Raw genomic sequence first — 15736 nt, 5'->3', positions numbered from 1 at the left:
GGAGAAGAGAGATAGGTCGGTAGTTTGTGAGGTCTTCAGGGTCTGCTTTGGGTTTTTTGAGAAGAGCGTTGACTTCGGCGTGTTTCCAAATCTGGGAAGGTTGCGGTCTCGAGGGAGCTGTTGATGACAGCCCGGAGCTGGGGAGCGATGATTTTGCTGGCCTTGTTGAAGATGTGGTGAGGGCAAGGGTCTGTTGGGGAGCCTGAGTGGATGGAGCTCATGGTTTTGCCGATTTCTTGATCGTTTGTGGGGGTCCAGGTGTTCAGAACGTTGGTGCTGCAGGGTGCTGTGGTGTTGGCTGTGTCGGTGGTGGTGATGACGATGTGAACTTGTTGTGTATGTATGCGATCTTGCGGTGGAAGTAGTTGGAGAGGGAGTTGCAAAGGTCTTGGGAGTGTGGAGGGTTGATGGCGCAGGATTTGGGTTTGGTGAGTTCTTTGATGATGGCAAAAAGTTTCTTGCTGTTGTGTGCGTTGTAGTCTATACGTTCTTTGTAGAAGGATCGTTTGGTGGGCCGGATGAGTTGGTGATGTTTGCGCATGGCTGATTTGAGGGCAGAGAAGTTGCTCAATGAGGGTTCTTGGCGCCAGGCTTTCTCACTTTTTCAGCATTCTCGTTTGGAAGACTGAAGTTCTGCGGTGAACCAGGGGGCAGACTTGTTGGTGCGGGTGTTGTTGGTTATTTTGAGTGGGGCGAGGGAGTCTATGCATGTTTCTAGCCATTGTGTTAGGTTGAGAGCGGCGGCGTTGGGGTCGTTGGTACTGGGAGGTGTAGCTTGTGCGAGGTTGGAGATCAGTTGTTCTTTGGAGACCTTGTTCACTTGCGGTATGGAGTAGGATGTTGGTGGTGGTGGGCTTCAGGAAGGAGAAGTGGATGCAGTGGTGGTCAGTCTAGTGAGGTTTGGTGGTGTGAGTGAAGGCGATGTGGCTGATGGAGGTGAAGATGGCGTCTATCGTGTGCCCGGCTGAGTGGGTGGGTGAGGTGACCAGTTGCTTGAGGTCGAGACTTGCAAGGTTGTCCAGCAGGGCCGCGGAGTTGCAGTCGTGGGTGCTTTCCAGGTGAAAGTTAAGGTCACCGAGGGGTAGGTAGCCCGTGGATGTCAGGGCGTGGGAGCTGATAGTGTCGGCGATGGTGTCACAGAATGGAGTGTGGGGTCCTGGTGGTCTGTATATGAGGGTTCCTCTTAGGGTGGTGTTGGCGTTGATGTGTACCTGAAAGTGTAGGTGCTATGCGGTGTCTAGGGTGTCGTCGGTGTTGGTGGAAATCTTGATGCAATTTATGTGTATTATGACGATTCCTCCTCCTGGTTTGTTGATACGGTCTCTACGGGTGATTTTGTATCCTTCTGGGATGGCTATGGTGATGTCGGGTTCCGATGAGGAGTTCATCCATGTTTCAGTGAGGAAGGCGATGTCGGGAGAGTTTGTCGTGAGTAGGTGCCAAAGCTCGATGCCGTGCTTGTGGACGGAGCGGGTGTTAAGGAGGATGCAGTTGAGGTGATTGAGGTGTTTGGTCGTGTTGTGGTTCTTGTTGGTGTGAGTGCAGAAGTGGCATGAGTGGCATGTGAAAGGTCTGTGTGTGTGTCTGGGGTTGGCCTGGGCGCAGGCGGTGTGTCGGCTGGGGTTGAGAGCAAGGAGCTCTGTGGAGGAGTAGTGGCGCTTGGGGGGGCTGGAAGAGCGTGGACCAGGGGGACTTGTGCTGGGCACGGTCCAGGCGCAGATGGGCGAAGACGGGCTTGCCTCTGGCTCGCCAGCCGCCGCCATTAAGAAGGGGAGGTGGGAGGGAGGAGCAGCTGAGAGGGAGTGGCCAATGGGGGTGGGCCGTAGGAGACGCAGCGGTGAGGTCGGAACAACCGTCAAGAGCCGGAATTGAAAACAGGCACAATCAGAGAAAATAAAACTAAGTAAACGAAGCGGAGCAGAAAATGGGCACAGGTAAAATTAAAAACAGTGCAAAAAACAAAAATACAAGTTACAAAAACAAAATACGAACTATAAAGACAAACTAAGGTACAATGCACACTAGATACGCCTACCACTAGGCACCAGGGAACTTCCTTCTTCAGCAAAATTGATGAAGACTGTGTGCGACTTACCCTGGCTAGAGTGAGGGTCCTTGCTTGTACAGGGGGTAACCTGACTGCCAACCATAGATCCCATTTCCAGCACAGAGGTAAAATTGATTTGTGGCAGCCTATCGCATGACATTCAAACTCCTCAGGGAAGGTGTGGTAGAAAAGATTGTACCCCTTTGTCTCAGCTACGCAAGTCTCAGACATGCAAAGACAAACCTAAGCAAAATCTTGGATCAATAGGTTTTATTGAGGCAACTGCGTCCTATGTAAAAAGGCATGAATTGCGATTATGAGAGGAATAAAACACAACACTATTACAGTGGTGACCAGGAAAGTGAAAGAAAGAAAGGGTCCCACAAGAGTGTACCTAATATCCCTGCCTACACTACAAAGTTTCTATATGATAGCAAATAGTAGTGGTAGCCCTAATCCACCCATCTAGTCCCTGGAAGAAAGCCCAATTCCATACCTTTATTAGAGGAAAGGAAGGGGTTTGTTAGTCAGCTGGGAGTCCTCCCGCATAGACAAAGAGGACGCACGAAGTTTCAGCAGAAACTGCATGGACGTGCAGCATGAGATGTCAGGCTGGCTGAAATGTCCCCTCTGACTTATTTGGGCAGTATGTTGTTTTATAACAAAACATGTTGTTGCTCTGAGAACTGCCCTGATGTGATAATGTGTCTTTTCTGTGTAAGGTAGACATTTCACTTTCTGACCGGCAATACCCAGTAAGCTATTGTGTGCGGTCTTGGAGTGTGCACAGGATTAAATGTTGTGCAGAGAAATAATTAAATTCTGCGTGGAAGGGCAACAGTTAAAAAATAATAAAAGCACCACCACTAAAATGGAGCCTTGCTAAAATAAGAAGAGGAATAACATGATAAGTGACTAGGTGAGGGGGCACAGGCCTCCGACCCGAGCTAAAATAAATGTGCCTATATACACGCTAAAATAACCTCAAGACCCTACAGTTTACCAAAACTAACCTTGGACATTATTAAAAGTCACATGACCACTTCTTAAAAACGCGGAGGCAGTAAGAACCTGTAATAATTCTGCAGCTAGGGTATCCACCAAAATGATAGTTACCACGCTGATTAACAATCCAGCAGTGTGTTGCTGAAGCATTGGGAAAACAGACTGAACTGATACCCAAGGGTGCACTGCTGGGAATCAGAGGAGATGGGAAGCACCAGAGCAGCACACATACTCTTTGGCTTGGGACTCATAGTTGCCAAAAGGGACATTGCTAAGAAATTCCACTCTAGAAATAATGATTTACATTGCAAGGGGAGGCTCACAGAAATATGAGAAGATATGAGGGAAATGGTTAAATACAATGTAGGTCCATAGCACCAGAATACTTCAGGGGGAGGTGTTTTCTGTCTCTAATGCTGAAATCTGCTGAGACTGAATACCATAATATAAAATTCTATGCAAAGTACATACAGTATATGACCATGGTTCTGATATGTGTTGGGAAACAATGAAAGTTTTATAAAGAAAAAGAAATAAGTCTGGCAACACTTATCTACAGAGATTACTATTTGTCAAGACTTCACGTGAAAGGGTCGAACTAAGCCCACATTACACCGTAGCAAAAGTACAACACAATCGCACCCCAGGACAGCACTGAAGAGGCGGTATTTGCCTGGTGGAATGGGTCCTGATGCCTTGATGCATAGAAAAACTCACTAGGAAATGTCGACTTCTGAATAACTTTCCCCTTTTCAAACAAGTATAGTCTAGGAAAAGTTGGACATGAATCTGAAACTTGCAGTTATGTCAATATAAAATTGGAGCCGAAACGGGGGCAGCCTTCTATCCTCCTTTGTGGGAGGTAGAATTATGTCCTAGTTCCCTTCAGAAGTTATTGTTGTGCCTGTAATCACCAGGCTGTTCTCTTTGAGAAAGACTACCCCATCTTGTAGGTTGCCTCATGATGCATCCGCCAAAGTTTTGTTTATTACCATCAAGTTGAGTATCTGATGGGTACTCTATCTGCGGGTTCTTCAACTTTAGAATACCCCTAGGCGCCAGACGGGATCAAGAAGGTTTAAACAGCATTGCTTTCTCCAGCAGGTAGGTGATGCAATACGGTTCAGCAATTATTTTGTTCTGCCACTGAAGTGACGATGGAACAGCAAAGCCACCTCTGCACACTGCATCAGTTTCTTTTTTGATTCAGTCAGTGCCCTAGGACACGAAGCCAACAATAATCAGAGGTATAAGTGTACAGATCTCTAGATTGGGACCTTTTTAGATGGAAAAAAACATTCCACAGAACGGTGAGACGGAAGGCAGAGAGGAACACAGAATAAAAAAAGTATACATCAGAAAGAGCGTTACCTGTAACAGTAGATTCCTGAACCCAGAAAAGTGTTGCCCTTCAAACTCCATACCTGGAGCGGTTCAGGTATAGGATCCTGCTGTGGGTTCTGAAGCAGGTGTCTGATCGAAGGGCAGATGCTCACGGTCACAAGTTTTGGGTACCACACGCTCCTTGCCCAATCTGGATCTGCCAGGATGACTCTGACCCAGTTGTTTCTGATCTTCTTCAGAACTCGGAACAGGACAGCCATTAGAGGAAAGGTGTACAGATGTTCTCTGCTTCACTTTATCCAGAATGAGAAAGCCTTCTTGGAAACTTCAGCACGCAAAAGTGTTGACACTGCACGTTCTTGACGGTGGTAAAAAGATCTAGCCAGTCTTCTCCCCACTGCTGAAAAATGCCATGTGTCACCTCAAGATTCAATCACCATTTGTGATCTGCCAGGTGACGCTGGCTGAATTAGTCTGCCCTACTGCTCAAAGATCCCACCAGTTGGTTTCCGGCGAGGATGATGCCATCTCCAGAGACAAAGTCCCTTTTGGCACAGGACCTAAGACCCCCCACCCTGCTTCTTGTAGTACCACATGGTCGTGGTGTTGTCCTTAGCAACCTGAACCAGCCCCCCTTTGAAGGATTGTACGAAGGCTTTCAGCACTAAGCAAATGGCCCACAACTCCAACAATATGATGTGGCGATGGGTCCTCTGATCTCTGCCAGATGACCTCTCCATCACATCAAGGAGACATCCATCACTACTGGGTAGGACAGAGAGAGGGGTCTGCCATTGGTCCAACTGTGGTCAAGCAGCCACGAGAGAAAGTATTTTTTTTAGTTTATGTAGAAACCTGGAAGGAATCAGACTGGGTCCCCTGCACCACTGAGATTTCAGGTTCCATTGTGGAGCCCAAATATATCATCTGGCATAGTCGGCAACCAGGATGCAGGAATCCCAGAGGCCATGAAGTCTCACAGCCACTCCCAACAAGACTCAGATAGAGATTGAAATATCGGGATGAGAGGCATAATGTTCTTTACTCTTTGCAACGGTGAGAAGAGCCCGAACAGCACCTTATGCAGAATGGCTCCTCTAAAAGTGTGACTTTGACACGTTGATAGCGAACCTTAGTGATATCAGGAGGTTTACTGTTATATGCAAGTGGTCTGCAAATGACTGTGGGAAGCCCACCTCCCCCAGCCAGTTATCAAAGTAAAGGAAAAGGGGATTCCCCAACCTCTGATGGTGTGCTGCAATCACCTCCATCACTTTAGTGTACACCCAAGGGGCACGGGTGAGGCCGAAATGAGAGCACCGCAAATTGAAAATACTCCTGGCCTACCTTGAACCACCAGTAGCACATGTGGGGCTGCAGGATGAGTAAATGATAGTAGGCATCCAGCAGGTCTAAAGCAAACATCCAGTTGCCTGGATCCAGGGCAGATAGAACCTGGGCTGTTGTAAGCATTTCAATTTGTCTTTCCGCAAGAAGACATTCAGAGGGCATAGATCCAAAAAAGAACAAAGGCTATGGTCCATCTTCAGGATGACTAAATGGCAGAAGTAACACTCAGTCCCTATTTCTGGGGCCAATGCCTGCTCTATGGATTCTTTGGCCAAAAGATCCTACACCTCTTGACACAAGATGGACATAAGCTACTTTGAAAGATGTTCTGAAGTGGGTAGAAGCTGTGGCGGGTCGTAAAGGAATGGCAGGGCATAGCCTTGTTAAATGATCTGAAATATGTTATTACCCTTGGAGGAAAGGTTTGATCCTGCCTCCCACAGAGTAGTCGTGTACCAAAAAAGGCAAACTAAAGCTGTTTAGAGGCTGATGTTGCAGCCTCGGTGGAGTGGGAAGTTCACTGCCCCATGTGGGCTAGACTTTGCCTGCTTAATCGCCACCTTCTACCCCCAAAGAGCTGGGGTGCCTGTTGTGGAAGAAGTGGGCCTTGGCATTACCAGTACATCAAATCTCTTGAAAGGGGTGAAATTGCAGAGGGTCGTGCCTTCTCAGAATGGAAAGGACTAAGGAGCATGCTTTCTTTGACGCGCTCCAACAATGAATGAGCTTTCTCACTAAATAGAGAGACCCGTTAAATGGCATATAATTAGAAGAGAAACCTGTACACCTCATACAAGAGTGGTGCCGAAGCATGACACTAGAGCTCATTACTCTGCCAAAAGTCAGTACTGTTAACTCCACAAAGAATGCACCCGCATCCTAGATGAATCGAGCCAGGTTGGCCCAAAATTCTTCAGGGACAGCCGGCAAGATCTCACTAACAAGGTCACATAAAACATAGGAATATCTCTTCAGCAAACCGCTGGTGTTGACTGACTGGACGGTAAGGTTGGTCCAGAAAAACATAATTTTTTAAAAATACTGTCTGGGAGAGTTGTAGAGCATGATTTCGGGTTGACCCTGCAGGTGGAAGCTTGAATCACTAGACTTTCTGGCCTAGGGCGTGGTGTCAGGAAGTCAGTGTCACATGGCATTGGCCTGTGGCTCCTGGAAATCTACCTGTTCAATGGTGGCCAGAAACAAGGCTAAGACCGTATGTCCATTAGAATGTCTGTCAGCACTTCACTGAATGGTAATAGAGGCCCAGAAGAGGCCTGGCAAGGTAACAAAACCTCAGTTAACACATTCGTTTTGACTTCCATAGTTGGTAGCTGGAAGTCTAATACCCTCACTGCAAATCACCCCACCACGGCAAAGGTGAGACTCTTCTGTTGATGGCGTAGGTCGAGAACACAACCCAGTGTCCAGGGAAGTGTCCAACCCACTAGCTCCTGCAAGTCCATATACAGATTGTCATCACAGTGTCAGGGAAAATAATCATCATCTCCACTGTCCCTGATCAGAGCTGGTTGAACCTGATCAGAGTCGGAATCGAAAAGTGGTTGGAGAGCTCTGAGGCAAAGGCATAGTTCTGAGTAGGGTTGAACTGTGGCTAGGTGTGCTGGTATGGACTTGAGAAGGGTCCTCAGTCGGGCCGAAAGGAATTGGCCTCAGAGTGGGATAGGACTATCGGAATAGGGTCTTCCTCTGGTGCCAGGTGCACGGTGGGTGGCGTTGATGTCAAATGGACTAACGTGGCTGTTAGCACCTGACTGGAAGTTGACTCCACCACAATTTGGTGATGGACCCAGAAACTCAGGGTACATTGGGAGTTGTTATGGGCTCAGCTCCTCGATGAGGGACCAGGAGTAAGACAGGCTGAGAATAGCGGGACTGGGATGAATCCCATTTGGTCTTCTTGTGCTTCCACCTCAACTTACCAGAAGACTTAGACCGTGACGAAGACCTGTCACAGGAATGTCTTGAAAGCGGGAACAGGTCTGCCCCCTAAACTTTGAGTGGGACTTCCCAGACTTCTTTCTGTGTTAGGGGACATACAGCTTTGCTCCAGTTTCCCGGTTCGCCTTTGGATTCAGAAGGTAACACTCCTCACAGGACTTGGAGTTGTGTGCCAGACTGAAATGCCAGAGGCACTCCTCGTTGGGATCTGTCACAGACATTTGTTTACGATAGTACCTACACGGCTTAAACCATGTCGTTTTAGGAGGGGACTTGGTGCCCTTGTACACTGGAAAAAGGTGAATTTCTTAAGAAAAAAAACCTTGTCAACTGACAAAGAAAAAGTTGGGAGAGAGCTGAGGATCCGTGTATGAAGGGACGGAAAGAAAAGAACTGACGTCCTGGCGCAAGGGTGTCACTTATACGCAGCTCCATCGTCAAGCTCAGTGTGGAAAAAAGTCAAGGTGAAGCCACTAAACGCTGTTTAAATCTTCTGGATTCAGTCTGGTTCATGAGGATAGTCCAAAGGTGAAGAATCTGCAGGTAAAGGTGTCCAACATAATTCCTACATTATAATATTCCACTTCAGCTACTGGTCTAACTGAGTGAGCGGGGCAACAGGGCACAAGGAGCAGATTTATGTTTTGAAAGAACTGTGCTTTTAAGCTATAATGCTCGGCGTAGTTGGCTAAGGACATGTTCTGTACTGAGAAGTAAGATCTCTTGTGTACCATAAACATTCAGCTGTAAATGTATGGACTTATTTTACTTTGGGAGCAGAGAAAGAGGAGCTGGGGAAAGCAGGTTCACCAAGGCTGACCTCTACAGCTTTTTCAGGAACAATTTTTTGCTACACAGTCTGATGCTACACTGCTGCATGTTTTTTTGTTTATTGAGTACCAGTCACAGTTCACATGATTTCTTCCTTTTGAAGATATAATAATAAGATTCTATTAATGTCTACAAGTCATACTGTTCTCACTTGTGTAATGGAACTGGCAATGCCCAGCCCCATTGGCTATCTCAACTAATACAAAAGGCACATAGAACGATTGTTCAAGGCAAACCTAGGTTCTGATTTTGGGAATAGTGTAGAAAGGGACAGGTGACTAACCTTGGGTACCACCTGACCTGGAAGAGATAATATGTAGTTGCAGATTCCTTACCTTTGAATTATCACAGTTGTCAGTCTAGATTCTGAGATTTATTTTTCTAGAGCAGTACTCCTGCGTGCCGTTAGGTGGCATTGATCGGCTCCGCGTCCGCCGCCATCCACACCAGATATGACGTCTCCAGTCCTATTTAGGCATCACTGGCGCAGTGACGTCAGTTTCTTTTCATGACTTTCCACATCAGAAGCGCAGAGCCATGAAGAACAATTACCACTGGTGTGTCAAAACTAGAGCCCTGAAAGGGGAATCCCTGTCCCTAGAAATCAGGTAGCAGAATGGGGAGGGTGGGTGGGCTGGTAAGGAACCTGCAACAAGATATTGTCTCTACCAAATAAGGCATTACCGAAGGTAAGTGACTCGTCCGTCTGACAGAGACATCTAGTTGCAGATTCCTTACCTTAGAATAGATACCCAAGCAATACCATCCCCAGAGGTGGGTCTGGGAACTTAGATCAGACCAGAAAGCCCTGCAGGACGGAACGGACCTGATTGTCCAGGCAGTAGTGTTTGGTAAACATGTGCAGAAATGCCCACGTTGCCACCTGACAAATGTCCAGGACTGGAATTCTACATGCTAATGCAATGGTTGCAGCTTTAGCTCTGGTAGAATGACCACGCAAACCCTCCAGGGGTTGCTTCTTAGCCAATGCGTAGCCAATTTTAATACAAAATACGACCCATTTGGTGATGGACCCAGAAACTCAGGGTACATTGGGAGTTGTTATGGGCTCAGCTCCTCGATGAGGGACCAGGAGTAAGACAGGCTGAGAATAGCGGGACTGGGATGAATCCCATTTGGTCTTCTTGTGCTTCCACCTCAACTTACCAGAAGACTTAGACCGTGACGAAGACCTGTCACAGGAATGTCTTGAAAGCGGGAACAGGTCTGCCCCCTAAACTTTGAGTGGGACTTCCCAGACTTCTTTCTGTGTTAGGGGACATACAGCTTTGCTCCAGTTTCCCGGTTCGCCTTTGGATTCAGAAGGTAGCACTCCTCACAGGACTTGGAGTTGTGTGCCAGACTGAAATGCCAGAGGCACTCCTCGTTGGGATCTGTCACAGACATTTGTTTACGATAGTACCTACACGGCTTAAACCATGTCGTTTTAGGAGGGGACTTGGTGCCCTTGTACACTGGAAAAAGGTGAATTTCTTAAGAAAAAAAACCTTGTCAACTGACAAAGAAAAAGTTGGGAGAGAGCTGAGGATCCGTGTATGAAGGGACGGAAAGAAAAGAACTGACGTCCTGGCGCAAGGGTGTCACTTATACGCAGCTCCATCGTCAAGCTCAGTGTGGAAAAAAGTCAAGGTGAAGCCACTAAACGCTGTTTAAATCTTCTGGATTCAGTCTGGTTCATGAGGATAGTCCAAAGGTGAAGAATCTGCAGGTAAAGGTGTCCAACATAATTCCTACATTATAATATTCCACTTCAGCTACTGGTCTAACTGAGTGAGCGGGGCAACAGGGCACAAGGAGCAGATTTATGTTTTGAAAGAACTGTGCTTTTAAGCTATAATGCTCGGCGTAGTTGGCTAAGGACATGTTCTGTACTGAGAAGTAAGATCTCTTGTGTACCATAAACATTCAGCTGTAAATGTATGGACTTATTTTACTTTGGGAGCAGAGAAAGAGGAGCTGGGGAAAGCAGTTTCACCAAGGCTGACCTCTACAGCTTTTTCAGGAACAATTTTTTGCTACACAGTCTGATGCTACACTGCTGCATGTTTTTTTGTTTATTGAGTACCAGTCACAGTTCACATGATTTCTTCCTTTTGAAGATATAATAATAAGATTCTATTAATGTCTACAAGTCATACTGTTCTCACTTGTGTAATGGAACTGGCAATGCCCAGCCCCATTGGCTATCTCAACTAATACAAAAGGCACATAGAACGATTGTTCAAGGCAAACCTAGGTTCTCATTTTGGGAATAGTGTAGAAAGGGACAGGTGACTAACCTTGGGTACCACCTGACCTGGAAGAGATAATATGTAGTTGCAGATTCCTTACCTTTGAATTATCACAGTTGTCAGTCTAGATTCTGAGATTTTTCTAGAGCAGTACTCCTGCGTGCCGTTAGGTGGCATTGATCGGCTCCGCGTCCGCCACCATCCACACCAGATATGACGTCTCCAGTCCTATTTAGGCATCACTGGCGCAGTGACGTCAGTTTCTTTTCATGACTTTCCACATCAGAAGCGCAGAGCCATGAAGAACAATTACCACTGGTGTGTCAAAACTAGAGCCCTGAAAGGGGAATCCCTGTCCCTAGAAATCAGGTAGCAGAATGGGGAGGGTGGGTGGGCTGGTAAGGAACCTGCAACAAGATATTGTCTCTACCAAATAAGGCATTACCGAAGGTAAGTGACTCGTCCGTCTGACAGAGACATCTAGTTGCAGATTCCTTACCTTAGAATAGATACCCAAGCAATACCATCCCCGGAGGTGAGTCTGGGAACTTAGATCAGACCAGAAAGCCCTGCAGGACGGAACGGACCTGATTGTCCAGGCAGTAGTGTTTGGTAAACATGTGCAGAAATGCCCACGTTGCCACCTGACAAATGTCCAGGACTGGAATTCTACGTGCTAATGCAATGGTTGCAGCTTTAGCTCTGGTAGAATGACCACGCAAACCCTCCAGGGGTTGCTTCTTAGCCAATGCGTAGCAAATTTTAATACAAAATACGACCCATCTGGTGATGGTCTGCTTCTGTTGTGCCCGACGTTTCTTCGCACCTACATAACCAACAAAGAGTTGATCATCTATTCAGAACATTTTGGTACGATCAAGGTAGAACACCAACGCTTTTTTGGAGCCAGGCAGTGGAGTCTCTCCTCTTCCTTAGAAGGGTGTGTAAAACGTAGGCAAGGTGACGGATTGCCCTGCATGGAAAGGCATAACTACTTTCAAAAGAAAGGAGGCCCTTTTGTGAAGCACTATTTGGTCAGGATAGTTGGAAAGGTAGGGCAGCATAGAGCACAATGCCTGTAGCTCACTCACTCTGCGGGCAGATGTGATGGCCATAAGGAAGGCGGTTTTCAAAATGAGAAGCTTGAGAGGACAATTGTGGAGAGGCTCAAAAGGAGCACACATCAGAAAGGTCAAAACCAAATTCAAATCCCACTGTGGCATAATGAAAGGGGACGGAGGAAACATATGAGTAAGGCCTTTGAGGAACCTATTTAAAAATAGGAGATTTAAACAAAGAAGGTTGATCAGGCAGTCTTGAAGCAGAGATTGCAGACAAATGAGAGTGCTCAAAGCAGAGCCCAGCTGGGTTAACAAAAAGTTTAAACAATAGAACCTCAGAGAGAGTAGCAGAGAGGGGGTCAGCAGACTTGCCTGTGTACCTTGCTACAAATATCTTCCAACGATAGGCGTATACCGTTTTGATGGGGAGAGGGGCCTGGCTGGCAAGATATCGTTACAGACTTCAGGCAGAAGGTCAAAAGCTGTCAACTACCACCGCTCAATCAGAGTCTGGACAGGTTTGGGTGGAGAACACTCCCCTGCTGCTGTAACAGAAGATCCTCTCAAAGGGGCAGTCTGATTGGAGGATCAATGGCCATGCTCAATAGCTCAGGATACCAGACTCTCCGTGGCCAGTCCAGAGCCACAAGGATTACTTAGGCACAGGCATTCTTGATCTTCTTGAGAACTCTGGACAGAAGTGGTATGGGTGGAAGGATACATAGAAGCCCTGAATTCCACTTGAGATGAAAAGTGTTGCTGACCAGTTGCTAACTTGGAAACTCCAACATGCAAAACTGCAGACATTGTGGGTTCTCTGTGGAGGCGAACAGATCTAACCATGGCTCTCCCCACTGCTGAAAGAGACCTTGAGCCACTTCCGGATGGAGACACTGTTCGTGATTGACTAAGCATCGTCGGCTGAGGTCGTCCACTCTGACGTTCCGAGAGCCCGCCAAATGCTGAACCACTATGGAAAAGCCCTGTGTTCCAGCCATGTCCAGAGCCGCAAGGCCTCTTGACAAAGGATCAACAACACCACCCCGCCCTGCTTGTTGCAGTACCACATGGCAGTGGTGTTGTCTGTGAAGACCTGAGAGAGGGAAGAAATGCTTTGAATGCTAGTCTGATCACCCGGAGCTCCAACAGGTTGATGAGTCAGCACTCTGCCAGAGACCAGAAGCCTCTGATCTCTGCCTCTCCCAGGTGGCAGCCCCATCCCAGAAGTGTCACATCCGTCACTACTGTTAGATCTGGTTGGGTAAGGGAGACGGATCAGCCCCGGACCCGATCGCAGTTTGTTAGACACAACTGCAGATCTTGTGCAGCTCCCTCTGAGATCTGCACCATGTTGGAAAGATTACCCCTTATGCTGTGCCCAACGCAACTTCAGGTCCCACTGCAGAGCCCTCAGATGTTATCTGGCATGCGTCACCAGGAGGATGCAGCAGGCCAGGAGGCCCAGAAACATCAGAGTTATTCTCACCAAAATCCAGAATAGAGGCTGAAACATCAGTGTCATAGCCTGAATGTCCTGGACTTAATGCTTGGGAGGATAAGCCCAAAACTGCATGGTGTCCAGAACAGCTTCGATGAAAGGGAGCGTCTGAGAGGGAGTCAGGTGTGACTTTGGCACTTTTATATTTGACCCCAGCAAATGAAGGCGGCCCACCCTAGTCGGAAGGTGGGAGACCACAGCCTTGGGTGAGCCTGCCTTCAACAGCCAGTCGTCGAGGTAGGGGAAGGCTGAAAACCCTGGCCTGCACAGATAAGGCACCTATTCCAGACATTTTTCTATCAAGAGAATTAACATACGGCACAGAATAACCAGCTCTGTAGCTCACCTAAGGGATGCAACTTAACACAAGGGAACACCTCAATACTGTTAAAAGATGTTGTTTATCACTCTGATGATGGTAGCCTGCCTTTTTAATCCATGATCTCATGTGGCCCTGTGCCAACAAAACCCATCATAAAATTTGACACATTAGAACCTAATGGTGCTATGGTTTTACCTTGAACAAAGCAGCCTCACTGCAGTTTATGGTTTAGCAGACCAAAATATGCAGACATCTACATAGTTTTCAGGAGTCAATGTCAGGAAGTGTCAAGGCTTCATTAAATCATACAGGTCTCAGCTCTAAGGAAGATCTAATATTCCAGAAATTCCGCCAACCACTGAAGAAGGAGAGGTAGAGGATGAGCACTGCCCTACAAGGCATTATAATCAGTCCACAGCAGGGGATCATTGGTAGCCATCAGTCGCCAGAAAGGTGAAAATTTACCTTGGTTATCATCATCAAGGGAAGAGCGCCTTGAAGGACATCTACTCCTGTAAAGCAACTTTTTAGTCACATGAAGTAGTAGACACAATGACCTAAGACTGTTTTAAATAGAAAAAAAAAATGTATTTTAAAATAATTTGAGCAGTTTTATCGACACTTCGTAGTTGGTTGGAAACATACCTGGATCTGTTTTTTTGCCACACCCACTCTCTTCTCATGTATTGCTTCATCCCACTAACTCATGAGATGTTTTTCTTTACCATGCATGAAAATTCTATATGCTGCTATGAAGGGAAATACTCTTCTGACTGCTTAAAAGTGATGTGTTTGGAAACTAAGGGCAACAAACTATCTGCGTATATAGCTACGGTAGCAATTGAGCTCCAGGTGCAGTCTGATTTAGGTTTACAGGCATTGCAAATGCTGAGGAGGAGTTGGTGCTAGCAATGACATCAGAAAAAGGGACTACAGCTGTAGGGATTAGGTGAGGTCCGGATAGAATATCTGACCACCTGTTCATTGCGATACACAATTTACATATAGGTTTATCTCAATTTACACTTGTGGATAAGCCTGAAAATGTGATTTGGAGTTTGTGCTCGTTGGCCTGCACTCAATACCTTTTTTCTACACTGAGCCCTAAATCCAGACAATTATTCAAGAATGACAAGAGGAAGACACACATTGAATCAACTAAACACAGAATGTACAAAGTGATCTAGGAAAAGGCGGCGTATAGAAAATTTGTTACAGAAAATTGTTTAGAAATCTAATTTTCCTTATTATCAACATTTTAAAGAGAGAGCGTTGCAGGTTACATTGCTCACCTCCATCAGACACATCCTTCTGAATGATGAGATTGTGGAAGGTTTTTTGGTTTGCCTTTGTAGACTGTTGAGCCAAACGCTGCAAAAAAACATAAACAACTCTTTAGCTTTGTATGATACTAGGAAAACAAAGAAAAGTGATGCATTTTTTTAAAGAGAATTCTACATCTACCTTTTAACACATTATCACACCTTCTGCACGGGACAGAGTAGTTTATATCGGTGAGATAAGTCAAAGTGTCAGGAAGAGGACAGGAAAATTACATGGCGTACATTAATAACGGCAGCGCTTAGAAAATAAACTGATACTATTAAGTGATATCTAAGCCCCATACTACCTAATCCATACATCAGAAGGAATGTACAGAAAATAGTAAAAATGGTGACCGTGATAAGTCCCCGATAAACCTGCAGTAAGGCCTGATCACAATATTCTGTGTCACCGCAATAGTGCCTTGCCGTAGGTTTACGGGGGACTTATCACGGTCACCATTTTACTATTTTCTGTACATTCCCTTTGGAGCTACTTACTATGTTCAATCAGACAACGGGGACTGACTTGCATCATTGCTGTCTAATGACATTAACGTGATGGACTGAACTTTTATTACTGTTTGTTTCACCGTTTTGTACAGACTCTTTGTGAATGGATGGTGAATCCAAAAGGCGAGCACACAAGCCTCAGTTTTGCCTAGAGTTCGTTTTTCTATTACTGTGTACTTGGTGGACACCTTGACATCATCCTTACCTCATATAGCCCTGAGAGAGTTGTCAA

General features: G+C 46.3%; 1 protein-coding gene across 2 annotated transcripts in view; it reads right to left on the bottom strand.

The window, feature by feature from the left end:
- The window catches only part of KNTC1 (kinetochore associated 1), a 495394-nt gene that overhangs the window by 434623 nt on the left and 45035 nt on the right, over positions 1-15736 (bottom strand). For both annotated transcript variants that reach the window (XM_069214955.1, XM_069214954.1), the window contains exon 5: positions 14962-15040. In XM_069214955.1, coding sequence (XP_069071056.1) covers positions 14962-15040 — 79 coding nt within the window. The remainder of the gene's footprint in view (positions 1-14961; positions 15041-15736) is intronic.

Source organism: Pleurodeles waltl, chromosome 11, assembly GCF_031143425.1.
Source record: "Pleurodeles waltl isolate 20211129_DDA chromosome 11, aPleWal1.hap1.20221129, whole genome shotgun sequence".
In the NCBI taxonomy this organism is placed as follows: domain Eukaryota; kingdom Metazoa; phylum Chordata; class Amphibia; order Caudata; family Salamandridae; genus Pleurodeles; species Pleurodeles waltl.
This window is presented reverse-complemented; position numbering and strand designations above follow the sequence as displayed.